Source organism: Arabidopsis thaliana, chromosome 5 (genome assembly GCF_000001735.4).
Source record: "Arabidopsis thaliana chromosome 5, partial sequence".
NCBI lineage: Eukaryota > Viridiplantae > Streptophyta > Magnoliopsida > Brassicales > Brassicaceae > Arabidopsis > Arabidopsis thaliana.
In genome coordinates this window covers 20,613,278-20,626,399 of record NC_003076.8, presented here as the reverse complement: position 1 = coordinate 20,626,399, position 13,122 = coordinate 20,613,278, and the positions used below count along the sequence as shown (strand labels likewise).

General features: G+C 34.8%; 5 protein-coding genes across 13 annotated transcripts; 2 read left to right on the top strand and 3 right to left on the bottom strand.

The window, feature by feature from the left end:
- Positions 1 to 1,120: 1,120 nt before the first annotated feature.
- HSD1 (hydroxysteroid dehydrogenase 1) lies at positions 1,121 to 3,376 on the top strand. The gene is made up of 6 exons (NM_148113.3): positions 1,121 to 1,587; positions 1,905 to 2,097; positions 2,209 to 2,294; positions 2,374 to 2,505; positions 2,595 to 2,759; positions 2,851 to 3,376. The coding sequence occupies exons 1-6, from the start codon at positions 1,405 to 1,407 to the stop codon at positions 3,139 to 3,141; spliced, it is 1,050 nt and encodes a 349-aa protein (NP_680418.1). The 5' UTR covers positions 1,121 to 1,404; the 3' UTR covers positions 3,142 to 3,376.
- A 191-nt stretch (positions 3,377 to 3,567) lies between these two features.
- Positions 3,568 to 5,122, bottom strand: HSD7 (hydroxysteroid dehydrogenase 7). Of its 2 annotated transcripts, NM_148112.2 has the most exons (6): positions 4,888 to 5,122; positions 4,592 to 4,784; positions 4,425 to 4,510; positions 4,223 to 4,354; positions 4,005 to 4,133; positions 3,568 to 3,938 (listed from the first exon to the last, which is right to left on the bottom strand). In NM_148112.2, the coding sequence occupies exons 1-6, from the start codon at positions 5,068 to 5,070 to the stop codon at positions 3,762 to 3,764; spliced, it is 900 nt and encodes a 299-aa protein (NP_680417.1). In that variant the 5' UTR covers positions 5,071 to 5,122; the 3' UTR covers positions 3,568 to 3,761. The 2 variants fall into 2 exon arrangements, with proteins under 2 accessions (NP_680417.1, NP_001332544.1); NM_001344906.1 differs by having other exon boundaries at positions 3,568 to 4,133.
- A 174-nt stretch (positions 5,123 to 5,296) lies between these two features.
- SAE1B (SUMO activating enzyme 1B) lies at positions 5,297 to 7,667 on the bottom strand. 2 transcript variants are annotated; one of them, NM_124446.3, is made up of 10 exons: positions 7,476 to 7,667; positions 7,230 to 7,281; positions 6,940 to 7,135; positions 6,776 to 6,855; positions 6,562 to 6,678; positions 6,407 to 6,457; positions 6,248 to 6,314; positions 6,062 to 6,165; positions 5,865 to 5,969; positions 5,297 to 5,764 (listed from the first exon to the last, which is right to left on the bottom strand). In NM_124446.3, exons 1-10 carry the CDS (start codon positions 7,556 to 7,558, stop codon positions 5,657 to 5,659), a joined length of 963 nt encoding a protein of 320 aa, NP_568741.1. In that variant the 5' UTR covers positions 7,559 to 7,667; the 3' UTR covers positions 5,297 to 5,656. The 2 variants fall into 2 exon arrangements, with proteins under 2 accessions (NP_568741.1, NP_001032050.1); NM_001036973.2 differs by having other exon boundaries at positions 5,438 to 5,764; positions 6,407 to 6,451; positions 7,476 to 7,657.
- Positions 7,668 to 8,336: 669 nt separating this feature from the next.
- SPL13B (Squamosa promoter-binding protein-like (SBP domain) transcription factor family protein) lies at positions 8,337 to 10,835 on the top strand. Of its 2 annotated transcripts, NM_124445.4 has the most exons (4): positions 8,337 to 8,692; positions 9,237 to 9,706; positions 9,778 to 9,911; positions 9,998 to 10,696. In NM_124445.4, the coding sequence occupies exons 2-4, from the start codon at positions 9,267 to 9,269 to the stop codon at positions 10,501 to 10,503; spliced, it is 1,080 nt and encodes a 359-aa protein (NP_568740.1). In that variant the 5' UTR covers positions 8,337 to 8,692; positions 9,237 to 9,266; the 3' UTR covers positions 10,504 to 10,696. The 2 variants fall into 2 exon arrangements, with proteins under 2 accessions (NP_568740.1, NP_001332253.1); NM_001344905.1 differs by lacking the exon at positions 8,337 to 8,692 and having other exon boundaries at positions 8,862 to 9,706; positions 9,998 to 10,835.
- Positions 10,836 to 10,879: 44 nt separating this feature from the next.
- AT5G50665 (uncharacterized protein) lies at positions 10,880 to 12,945 on the bottom strand. Of its 6 annotated transcripts, none has more exons than NM_001344904.1 (4): positions 12,615 to 12,859; positions 12,100 to 12,202; positions 11,731 to 11,837; positions 10,880 to 11,287 (listed from the first exon to the last, which is right to left on the bottom strand). In NM_001344904.1, the coding sequence occupies exons 2-4, from the start codon at positions 12,162 to 12,164 to the stop codon at positions 11,232 to 11,234; spliced, it is 228 nt and encodes a 75-aa protein (NP_001330815.1). In that variant the 5' UTR covers positions 12,165 to 12,202; positions 12,615 to 12,859; the 3' UTR covers positions 10,880 to 11,231. The 6 variants fall into 6 exon arrangements, with proteins under 6 accessions (NP_001330815.1, NP_001330814.1, NP_001190506.1 ...); NM_001203577.2 differs by having other exon boundaries at positions 10,930 to 11,287; positions 12,565 to 12,945; NM_148111.5 differs by having other exon boundaries at positions 10,958 to 11,287; positions 12,493 to 12,945.
- Positions 12,946 to 13,122: the final 177 nt, after the last annotated feature.

The following is a 13,122-nucleotide window of genomic DNA, read 5'->3' as shown; positions in this document are numbered from 1 at the left end:
GATGATAAAATCAATAGTTCTTGAGTTTGGGGCGAGTTTTAGTGAAGTAAGCACCCGATAACATCTCTAAATATGAACAGAGGTTGCCAGAATGAGACTAACTTTCTATTATTCTCATAGGCCTCGAGAGTCAAAAAGTAACCAAACATAATTTCCAAGCAAAAATATACTTACGGTTAGTGATAAAAGTTTCACGAATTTGCAAGCAGCTTCTACACAATCCTAAGCAACAAATTAATATAATAAAATAAACGATCCCGTGAAAAACATATATATGAATAAGGCGTGACATATATGTGATATCTAACATCATGCATGGATAATACGTCCTATTGTATTAATAAAAATAATTATATTAATACGAGAATCATCATTTAACTTCTTCAAAATTTCCAAACATTCGATTGTATAAGATATCATTGACATGATTTTACGGATTAATTCTTAATTAAATTTGGAGTTAAATTGGTAAAGTAAGATAAGATATATATTCAAAAACGAGTTTCTTAATATTTTCTCAAATTATTTTGTTTTATTACTTTTGTAGTTTTGTGAATAGGTACTCGCATGATCTATTAATTAATAATTTATTTTGGTTAAAGAATTTTGTAATTAATTAATATCTTAATATAAATAATTAAAGTTATAGCATGTATATAGGTGATATTTATATAGTATTATAAGTAATTTTTTAGTATTAGTTATAATATTTGTTTATCATTTGAGATTTTTTATGATACTTCTATTAAATATGTTTGTATTGGTGAGATCGATTAAGTATAAAAAAAAAATTACAAAATCAAAAATTAATATGTTAAAACATAAAATTATTAAAGAAATTTTGTTTATCTTTTTTTTATTAAAGCGAAAATACTGACCAACCGTATGTTGTCACGTCACCTGATCTAAGTATTAAAGATATCAGTCCGTTGATATAAATTAGGACCAAATTCATAGTTTGATCAATTAAAATATAATTTTTGGACTACTAATACCCAAAATAAATCATCACCCATGTGCATGGTTATTAGAGCGAGAAGCATTTTTGTGATTAATTACCGAGTAATAACACGAAGTACGACAATTAAAGAATAGTGTCGTTTGGAAACGACAATAACTTATAGGTGGAACGAAGATTTGATCTTATCTACCAAAGATGTTATGTGGATAAAGGAAAGAAGAAGAAGGGGTCGTCGACGTGCATTTTCCACATCTTGACACAACGTGTCGTCTCGGTTCCATGCAATGTTGCCACACTACCACTTGATCTTCGTGTCTTGTCTCTCTTCGTCTCATCACCGTTTTTGTCTAAAATCCAACTTAGTATTGGCGTTGTATTTATATATCGCTGATAAAAGAGAATGATCGATGAGAGCTAAATCATTTACGTTTTGATCGACAAAAATGGAGTTGATAAACGACTTTCTCAACCTAACTGCTCCTTTCTTCACCTTCTTTGGTCTCTGCTTCTTCTTGCCTCCTTTTTACTTCTTCAAGTTCTTGCAGTCTATTTTCTCGACAATTTTCTCTGAAAATCTTTACGGGAAAGTTGTTCTCATCACTGGTGCTTCCTCCGGTATAGGCGAGGTTTGGTCATAATGCCTTTATTTTAAAATTGTAGACTTAATAACCTAATTGGTCACTGGTACAATAGTACTAAGTTTCACACATTTAATCTTAAATGATTAATTTATATCATCATGACTTTCAGTGCTACAATTATCAGTGTATTTTCAGGGTAAAACATTAGGTTTTTTTCTAACAAATATATATATGAATAAGAAAATATAAATGATAAAACAAAAAAAAACAAAAAACATATAAACGATATTTTTGTGAAACGGATATATATTTTATATGGTAAAATGATTGATTTGAGTCTATTTGCGTATATGAAATATCAGCAATTGGCATATGAGTACGCATGTAGAGGTGCATGTTTAGCCCTGACCGCCCGAAGGAAGAACCGTCTAGAGGAAGTGGCAGAGATTGCTCGTGAACTCGGATCTCCCAATGTTGTTACCGTTCATGCTGATGTCTCCAAACCTGATGACTGTAGACGAATCGTTGATGACACCATCACCCATTTTGGCAGATGTAAGTCACGCCACGGGACGCTAATCACTATCACTCTATCAAAACCGACCGTTTTTTTGTTACCATTCACAAGTTTGGTCTACAAAACATTGAATTTCTTTGGTCTTGCAGTGGATCATCTTGTAAATAATGCTGGGATGACGCAGATTTCAATGTTTGAGAACATTGAAGATATAACGAGGACAAAAGCAGTTTTGGTAATTAAAATAATTAATTACCAACCCTTTAATTTTATTCGTTGTCCTGATCTTTAATGAATGATTTGTGATTAATTAGGATACTAACTTCTGGGGATCGGTTTATACCACTCGTGCTGCGCTTCCATACCTTAGACAAAGTAATGGTAAGATTGTGGCTATGTCGTCTTCCGCAGCGTGGCTAACCGCTCCAAGGATGAGTTTTTACAATGTAAGTATATATTCACTTCTTTTAATTACTTAGTAAAGTAAGCTCTTAGGGATTGATGAATATTATTATACATATAATATGTTAATTAGGCAAGCAAAGCAGCTTTGTTGAGCTTCTTTGAGACGATGAGAATTGAGCTTGGTGGCGATGTACACATTACAATCGTCACACCTGGTTATATCGAGTCGGAGCTCACACAAGGCAAGTACTTCTCTGGTGAAGGCGAGTTAATAGTCAACCAAGACATGAGAGATGTAAGTTAAATAAATCTTTAACTCCTTAACCAATATAATTAATATTGAGGTCATTGTTGAATTGTGTGTTCTTTTGCCCAAAATTAACTAGGTTCAAGTAGGACCATTTCCGGTAGCGTCAGCATCAGGATGTGCCAAGTCGATAGTGAACGGTGTGTGCCGGAAACAAAGATACGTGACAGAGCCATCATGGTTTAAGGTGACGTACCTTTGGAAAGTGCTATGTCCGGAGTTGATTGAGTGGGGTTGTCGGTTACTGTACATGACTGGAACTGGTATGTCCGAGGATACTGCACTCAACAAGAGGATCATGGACATTCCTGGTGTACGTAGTACTCTGTACCCGGAATCTATCAGAACTCCAGAAATCAAGTCGGATTAGAGAGGGGTCAATACATAATAAATGGATGAGATGTATCATGAGTATGTGCAATGAGTAATAATTATCAAAGAAATGGGTGAAAATGTAGGTTTGTTTTTGTTAATGGTACTTTTGACTATGTATATTAACTATGTGTCTTTAAGAATAAGTGAGTTGCCTAATACTAAACATGTGTGTATCGAAACAGAAGAGAATCCAACCATACTGAAATATTTTAAACTGAATTCGAACAAAAGTTATATTTGTCTAGTAGTTGAGATTGGTAAACAAAATTTTTGCGGTTTGCATGAGTGAGCAAAGTCAAATTTCCAATTAGTATGATATTGTCTCTTTTGATCTGGATTTTTTCCAACAAATTTATACTAGTTTGAGTTAAACTGAACATGTTAAAACTGTTATAAAAACACTTCGATGTGTAATTTGGATCAATGATTGATTATTGATTATTTTATTTTCTATTTAAAACACGACAAGAAAAAAGACAAAAAGAAAAAAAAAGGTTGAACATTTCCTAAAACCAAAAAAAAAAAAAACTGAACAGAACTAGAAAAACTAGATGGCCATCATGTTGTATTTCAGATTTTTATCTCTATTATGCAATTATTAAACAACACAACTGGTTAATTCCTTTTAGGCTTAGAGATCAGAAGCTCAGGGCATATAGCACTAAGCCAGAACAGGACACGAACCCACGACGGCTCTGCCACAAAGGTTTTGCCTCTGCAGATTCCGTTAACTACCGCTTTGGCGCATTCCGCTGCTGACTCGATGGTCACAACTTGCGACCAGTCTTGTTTCTGCAAAAGAGACTTCAGTCATAAAACTTGGACAGACTAAAATGAAAAATGATGATAGTAAAATACCTCAGCTAAAAGGTCCGGATTAGTATTTCCGTTTTCGATTAGACCAGGAAACACGATTGTCACACCAACTTCTGGATGAAGCTCGATCCTAAGAGTCTCGTAGAAGTTTATCATAGCTGCTTTGCTTGCCTGAAACAAATGTTACATTCATTATGTTAATATGTTACGCTTGGTTAATTTAGAGAACAAGAGAAAGAAAAAGAAGAAGAAGCATTTACAGCATATATGCTCATCCTTGGTACTCCAGACCATCCAGCAGGTGATGCAACCGCTATGATCTTTCCTTTTGTTTTCTTGAGATGCGGTATAGCGAAATGTGTCGCGTAAACCGGTCCCCAAAAGTTAGTGTTCTGCAAATTTTGCCAAGGTTCATATATTGTAAAAAAGACTTCACTATGTATTAAATCTAAAAATGTATACCACAATGGGAAGAACATCCGAAATTTCAGAATAGTCCTCGAAAAATTTGGCCTCCGCAATTCCAGCATTGTTCACCAAGTGATCCACTGATGTAAATTTTGTTATATTTTTTATGTTCTTTAAGCAAGTAGTAATATTAGTTATTCGAATAATAGTGACTAACTCACATCTTCCAAACCGAGAGATGGTTTCTTGAACAAAACGTTTACAGTCTTTGATGACTGAGACATCACCGCGTACCACAGCAACGTCTGGTGAACCAAGCTTCCTGCACCGGTCAGCCACCACCTGGAGACGATCCTCTCTCCGAGCTACTAGAGTCAAGTATGCTCCTCTACGAGCATACTCATACGCTAGGTGCTACACCATTAAATCAACTTCAAATTGCTTTTGTTTTTTACCAAATAACTAACCAATTTATAAAAAATAGACCAAGCTTTTCTAGGATTACAAACAAACTAACCTCGCCAATTCCTGAGGAAGATCCGGTGATGATGACGACTTTTCCGTTGACTTTCTCGGACTCTTTGCATCCCCTTATGAACTGGAGGAGCTTGAAGAATATTGAAAATGGCATGAACACTAAAAGAAACGAAACCGTGACAATAGGAAGAAGGATGTTAAAGATCTTGTTGTTTAAATCCATATCCTTGACTTTGTGATTCTGCTTCACCAGAGGCTAAGCTACAATTTATATACTCTTGAGCTTTCTTCTGTTCAGATGTCACTGTCATAGACTTTAGTATTTAAGATTAAGGATAAGAGAATCTCCAAATCATTATTTGGTATCTTTTGTGTTTGTCCTCATCCAACTTATGTTTTTATCAAATATTTTTCTCAACTTGTGGAGAAGTTTCCACTTTCATCTCTATTGGTTTGAAACCTCCCTCAACAACAAATAATGTCACTAAGCAATGAACCATAACAAAACTCACTATAGACTGTCAAATTTTGCTGTTTGTTATATTATAAAGATGCCACTCAAAGAGCCAGAAACCGAAATCGAAAATTTCCGGACAAAATAGAACACCTTCACATAGATAGGAGTGTGTAAATTGATGGATTAAAGTAAATAGTGGGTTACAGATTGTCTTTAGGAGCGAACCAAGTTAGTAGATACAAAAGACAAGGAGCCAAGTTCTAAGTACTCTAAAGTCTAATTTCCAATACAATCTTCAACAAGGAACTAATTACTAAGAGCAGCGTTTCACAGCACCTTTCATGTTTGGAAGTTAAAGCTTGTGGGATAGGTCCTCGATTACACCTTTCCCATCCTCTGCATCAAAGTAGAAGAAGTTCTTCAACGGCTCTCCTTTGCCTGATATAACTTTTATCACCTCCTGTACGTACAAATACAACTTTTTTGAGTCACATTACTCTGCTAAGTGCTTAATCTAGATAACTAACAAAGTCCTAGAGAAGCGAGATAGAGAACTGTACCTGTCCTAGAATCCCTCCAATGATGGCACAAGCCGGTGGGAATTCTGTGTTATTAGATACGAGTCTCTCCAAGAGGATATCTGGAATATGATTCTCGCTGACCGACTGTTGCAACATTCGGATTCAAAGTGAGTGACAAAGTTTGTTATTTGTCGTTATTATTGTAGAGCTTACAAATAAAGGTTAAAGAAACTTACATTTCCTTCACATAGTTCCTTTTTGAGTTTCAAAACTCTTGGGAGATCAGACAGCGAACATTCCCCAGGTTTACGTCCTTCAGTTTCCTCAAATAGTTCTATCACTGCAAGAATATCACAAAACCGGATTAGTTACGTAGGAAGAAACCAAGCTTTCAAAAGGTTAGCTGTTGTTGTTAGCCAGACCTCTCATTGCAAAGTAGAGCTTTGCTGTTCTCCTTGGCATCGGTTTCCACGGTACTGAAACTGCCTCCTGGAGAAATAAGACCAGTTAATAGATTGAATTTCTATTACTTTTCATGCGAAAGTATGTTCCAGGAAAGTAAGAAGTTAAGTTTGTTGTACCTCAAAACTTGGAAATGTTAGTTCACATTCCACTGTTTCATCAAGCTTTTTCTATGAAGCCAAAATTGACAATAGAGAAAGAAAGTTAACACATTATATGCCAAAAGAAAGGCATGTGATATACAACCGTCAAAAGAAAAAAACGAGATGAGTACCTTTGTGTACTTATAATTCTGAAGGTCGACAAATATTTCGCCACATGAGCCTCTACAATCAACTGTATAGAACGCTACATCTTTTGCTAGGTTCCTACACTTTTCATTAACTGCTTTCTGCATAACAAAGCACATTATTTCAAGTGATCAATCTACATGGCAACAAAAGACAAAAACAACTGGAACAACTAAAAGAAGGAGGTATCAACAGTACCTTAGTAGCACGAGAACTGTAGCCGATAACCACAACATCAAACTTCTCGAAAAAATCAACACCAAGTGTTGACAAATCACCTGAAATTGAAGACATAGACTCGATGTTACTAAAATCATTTGTTTCTACTAAAATTAGAGAGAAATGAAGAAAGGAGGAGTAACCTTTCTCTATTGAAACATGAACCATAGGGTTAAAATCCTTAAGTGAATCACAACAAATCTCAGCTACGGTTTTGCCTACATAAGCATTTTCATCAGGAAGAATCAAGAAGTTTGCGTTGAAGACTTCCGTTGTAACCAATCGATCATCCAACAGAGTCACACTACCTACTCCTGCCAACACAATGTTCTTACAAAACTGCAACACCAAATGGAGGAAACCAAGTAAGATGCCAACACTCACTCTACTGCAACATAGCTAATAGAGAGTCACAAAATAAAGTAAGAGGTACCTCAGCAACAGTGCCCTTAATTCCAGATACCAAAACATGAGATTTACTCAATCTGCAAGCAAAAACACAAAACAAAATTCAGAGAAGCCCTAATCAAAATTTCAACAGCTAAATTAGCTTAAAACCCAGAAAGAGATAAACTTTCACCGAGTATAGCCCAACAAGAAGAGTTTATTAGTACTCAAACGGAAAATCAATAACTTGTTGTTGCTTGAAGCCATAGAAGTTAGATTCAATGTGAAGTACCTTCTTTGAGCACCAGCTCCCCATACCCTAATTTGACGGTCATAAAGAGCAGTTTCCTGCTCGGTGAGCTCATCTCCGTCCATTCTCGTAGTGAAACCCTAGAACCGACCTCGAAGAGATGATCAAACCCGTCACGAATCTACTACAAGAGGTTTTCGGTGACTCACTCACTGAGTTTGAGATTTTTTGTTAACCGGAAAATTGCTTTCTTTTTATTTATTCAAATTACATGGTTTGTTTTGGTTTGGTCCGGTTCGTCAACTACAAATTTTTAAATTCAAAACAACTGTGCATTCAATAAATAACCAATTTGTTATTTTTTAGGACAATTTATGGGCCGAAACAAATGAAACATGGGCTTTGGACCCCAAATCTTTTAAATCCATCTGCAAAACTTTTAAAGACATGGAAGACTTTTATACGATTCTCCCTGATAATTGACAACTTGTGTGACCCGTAACTATGAAAGTCAAAGAAAATAACGCGTATCGGTGGAAAGAGAGAAGAAAAAAAACAGAAGAAGATGTTGTGTAATGCGAAGCACAACATTCACATGCTATGTTTTTTGCCGTAAACAACTAAGCATCCTATACCTCTTTCTTTAGTATCACTTTCCAATTTATTGTTTCATTTTCATCATCATCATAGTTATAAAAAAGAAAAAACCACATCTATTTTATATCACAATTTGAAAACTAATATATTTTGGATAAGGGTCAGTAAAAAGATACAAGATTTATGAGTAATTTGAAATTTTCAAAAGTATACTCTGTTCATTCATAAAAATCGGATGCTCAGAGTTCAGAATTGATGAATGGCAGAGAAAAATATAAACAAAGAAAAGTTGAAAAAGTAAGCAAAAGAACAATCAACAACAGCTGTCACTTTCCTCCATTCTTTTCTTCACTTTTTCTTACTCAAAGTTTTTAAAAAATGATATCAATAAAACCCTAAATCAGGAAAGTAAAGTTACAATTAAAGTAAGTAAATCATTTCTTAACTTAGTAATAGCTATTATCATCAATTTCTCTCTCTCTTTCCTCTTTCTCTTATTTGCATTATTGAAGTAGCAGCCACACTTGTTGTCTCCACTTTCTCTTGCTAAACTCCATCATCTTCTCTTTCTTTTTTTTCACTTGTCCCATTTTTTTATATTTTCATCTTTCTCTTTTGGAGTTTCTTCTTCTACTGACTCTACTGGTAGGTGTATGGATTTGGTAAGATTTCTCAACCTTCAAACAACAAACTTTTCTTATTCTATAGTTTTTTTTAATGTAATAACATGTTTATAATCTTACTTTAATCTTTCATTTTTATTGCATTTTTTTAATTCTTGCTTGGAATTGAGTAGACAGAAAAAAAGTTTTTTGTTTTTTTTTTTGTTTTCCTTTCTTCCCATTTTGTGGGATCTGTTCTAGTTTCTATGTTTCTGCACTTCTCATTTCGTTTTTTCAGTACAATTAGTTTGCCTTTTTTGGGATTTTTTTTTTGTTTTTTTTTCAATATCAAAATAGATCATTTTGTTAGAGCTTCAACTACAATTTCAGAGTACTCTTTATAATTGTGTTTTTGCTTTTTGCTTATGCTTTTTTATTTTCCTTCATATGTATTGAAGTTGAAGTTTAATTGAGTTAAAGATTCATGGGTTTTATGTTTACTAGTTGTTTTTGCTGTTTGTTCTTAAATTTAGAGTACCAATATCAAAAAGGACAAATCTTGATATTGCTTTGATTGCTGTTGTGTATGTATGTGTTTTTATAGTGAGAGAAGAAAAAAAAGCACAATCTTTGAATGGACTGGAATTTCAAACTTAGCTCTGGTTATTTATCTGGATTCGATCAAGAACCAGATTTATCACCAATGGATGGTTCGATCTCGTTTGGTGGGTCGTCACAGTCAAAAGCGGATTTTTCATTTGATCTAAAACTTGGAAGAAACATTGGAAACTCTTCCTCTGTTTTTGGTGATACAGAGCAAGTGATTAGTCTTAGTAAGTGGAAAGATAGTGCTTTAGCTAAACCAGAAGGTTCAAGAAGCTCGAGTTCAAAGAGAACAAGAGGGAATGGTGTTGGAACCAACCAGATGCCGATTTGTCTTGTTGATGGATGTGATTCTGATTTTAGTAATTGTAGAGAGTATCATAAGAGACATAAAGTTTGTGATGTTCATTCAAAAACTCCTGTGGTTACTATTAATGGTCATAAACAGAGGTTTTGTCAACAATGCAGCAGGTAAGATTGTGTGTTAATGGTTTAAGCTTCTTGTTGGGTTGGTGAAGATGTTAACATTTGTGTCTAATTAGGTTTCATGCTTTGGAGGAGTTTGATGAAGGGAAGAGAAGTTGTAGGAAACGTCTTGATGGACATAATCGAAGACGACGGAAGCCGCAGCCTGAACATATCGGTCGTCCTGCCAACTTCTTTACGGGTTTTCAAGGTTTCTGTTTTAAGAAAAGTTAGTTAGTTTCTTGAATCCAATAGACCGTTCCTTGTTGATGAAGAAGCATTGTTTTATGTTTTCAGGTAGCAAATTGCTAGAGTTTTCTGGTGGTTCACATGTGTTTCCAACTACATCTGTGTTGAACCCGAGCTGGGGAAATAGTCTTGTAAGCGTTGCTGTAGCCGCCAATGGTTCGAGTTATGGGCAGAGCCAGAGCTATGTTGTTGGTTCTTCTCCTGCAAAGACAGGGATAATGTTTCCAATCTCTTCTTCTCCAAACAGTACCAGAAGCATAGCAAAACAATTCCCTTTCTTGCAAGAAGAAGAAAGCTCGAGAACCGCATCGTTGTGTGAGAGAATGACGAGTTGCATCCATGACTCTGATTGTGCTCTCTCTCTTCTGTCATCCTCCTCGTCGTCAGTCCCTCATTTGCTTCAACCACCACTTTCTTTGTCCCAAGAAGCAGTTGAGACAGTTTTTTACGGGTCGGGATTGTTTGAGAATGCGAGTGCAGTCTCTGATGGATCGGTTATATCCGGTAACGAGGCTGTCCGTCTTCCGCAGACATTCCCGTTTCATTGGGAGTAGTAGAAGAAGAAGTAGGTAGATAGATAGAATCAGAAAGATCTATTTGTGTCTCTTCTCTTCTCCCTCATTTTTCAATGTTCTTTATCATCATCATTGTTCTTGTTAACACTACAAGAAATATGGACATTCTTAACACACCGAAAACGCTATAATAACGTTTACATAGCGGATTCATAAACGCTGTGTTTGCCGGAGCTATCTTAGAGTGGTCACATACAATAGCGTTTCTTGCTATGCTATTAAATGTTCACATATTATGGCGTAAAAGAAATGCTTTGATTTCCTTTGTTATTGCACAATTTTGATGTTATACTTTTGTAACTCTTTTTAAGGGCTATAAACTATTATTTTGTAGCTATATTTTATAGGCTATGATCTGATATGTTGTAGCTTTATTTTTTTGGCTATAAATCTATAAACAGCCTATAAGTTTGGGACATTTTGTTACACATTTGCAAGAAACCTCTTTTTGATCAAATTCAATATATATAAAATCTCCATACAAGTCTCAATCCAAGTCTTAACTAACATTACAATAACAAATGCCACAAGTAAAATGATATCACATCTTCTTTCTAACCTTGACTCGCTTCTCCAATTCTTCTCATAATCTTGTACAGTCTTCTTCTTCTCTCCAATCAAACTTCAAACTCGAATAGTGTAAAAATGAGTACTTGAGCAGATCTTACATGAAACTTAGAATTAACATCACTATCTCTTCTCTGAGCTTAAACACTTGATAAACCTCTTCCTAACCAAACTGCTAATCCAAACGCATCCTCAGCTGTAAGAAAACAAATAAACCGAAATCAAAATGTTAATGGCAATCATCCATTAATTTTGTCCTTTTTGTTACAAACGTTATTAGGTTCTGAAGTTACAAGACTTATAAAATCTGCAAAAATATCTAAGCAAAATTTAGTATTTTAACCATAAAAAGAAAACAAAGAACATGTGGAGCAAGTGAAAAACTCTCATATGTCAATGATTCTCGTGAATTACTAGAGTTAAGGATTACAGAATCAAAGAAAAGCCAAAGCACTTATTTAATAATTTAGAAAACGAAACAGAATATGGACTCTATAGACCAAATCATTGAGTTCTGTTCTAGATGCATTGAGCACTAAAACCCTCCTATGCAACTTTAATATGAGAGAAAAAAGACAACAAACTGTACCTGAAAAAACTGAAATATTGTAACAGTTACTTAAAATGCTAATAAATTACCTTGTTGAGATGAGCCATCTTGTAGGATTGGAGGTGCTGTGATTTGAGCTGCTGGTGTCAATGGCACGATATCTTCCTTGTTGAGTTCCATGTTTCCCTTATATCCCCTGGAACAAAGAAAAATTTCAAATCAGTTCTCTTGTCCTAGTATAAACAAACTATTACCAAATAAGAATGAGAAAACCTTACAACAACAATGAGAAAACCAGATTGAAAACCTCAAAACTATAGAAAAGACGTTTGTCATTCAAACTAATAACCTAATGAAAGTTACAAATACCACATTTGAATTCTAGAAAATCAAGCTTGTAAACGGAAACTTCATGGTTAAAGATAGATGGAGATTGAGAGGCATATATGATGAATTACCATGGCTGCAAATATCTCTTGGATATTATATTTAAAATAAACAGACAACACGAGCCTTGATACATAATTCCTGCAACATGTTCTTCTGCGTAATCTCGTCTGCCTATAACAAAACATACACAAGAAGCTCAACCAAATATACACAAAACGATTTTATAGATAAGTGTGTAAATTTGTCTACTTTTGAAACTTAACAACATCGATAGGATTGGCTATGACCGCAATACAAAAAAAAAAAGAAGTGTCGTTAGCAGACTAAGCGGTTTCTCCGGATCTCAAATCCTAATTTGGAATCGATTTCAATTTCGAATCTAATTTTCCCAAATAAACGAGAATGTAATAGGTTAGGCGTTGAATGAGATGTGAAGCAAAAACAATTAGGAGTAATGGAACCTCAGACTGGCGATTGCAACTTTAGGGAGAGACAAAATATGTAGATCTAGGGTTTTGAATAGACGGTATTACTGTGGAGGTCTCGATTTGGTTTTGTAGATATATGTAGGTTGAGTTCTGACCATGATGAAACCTTGGAGATGTCAGAACAAAAGCTTGGGTAAGAACATCTTTGGAGAGGACGATGAGAAGAAGGGGGATCCTCAAAGTTTGCGCTGGTCATCGACGAAGACAAGAGGAAATTCTGGATTTTTTATTTTGCTGTCTATTTGGAGATGGAGGAACGGAGGGATTTAGGTTTTTCTTTTGTGAGAGAATGAGACAAAATATTTTGTTCTTCATTGAAAAAAGAAAACACAAAGCCGTATCTTTAATAATTTGGTGGCTAAGTGTAATATTTTTGGGTAAATGTTGGTGCTTATAATAATTTTAGGTTTTTCAATTAAACTTTATTTGTCCGGTTAGTCATGTTAGCGTTTAGCATTTCGTAACTGCTATTATATAGTGTCTTTATCCAACATTTTATTTTTAATAGCAGTTACAAAAATTGAGCTATTAAAATGTGCTATCAATATCCATATTTCTTGTAGTGTAAATGTTGAATTGTGGGTTTTTATTGACATTTGATTA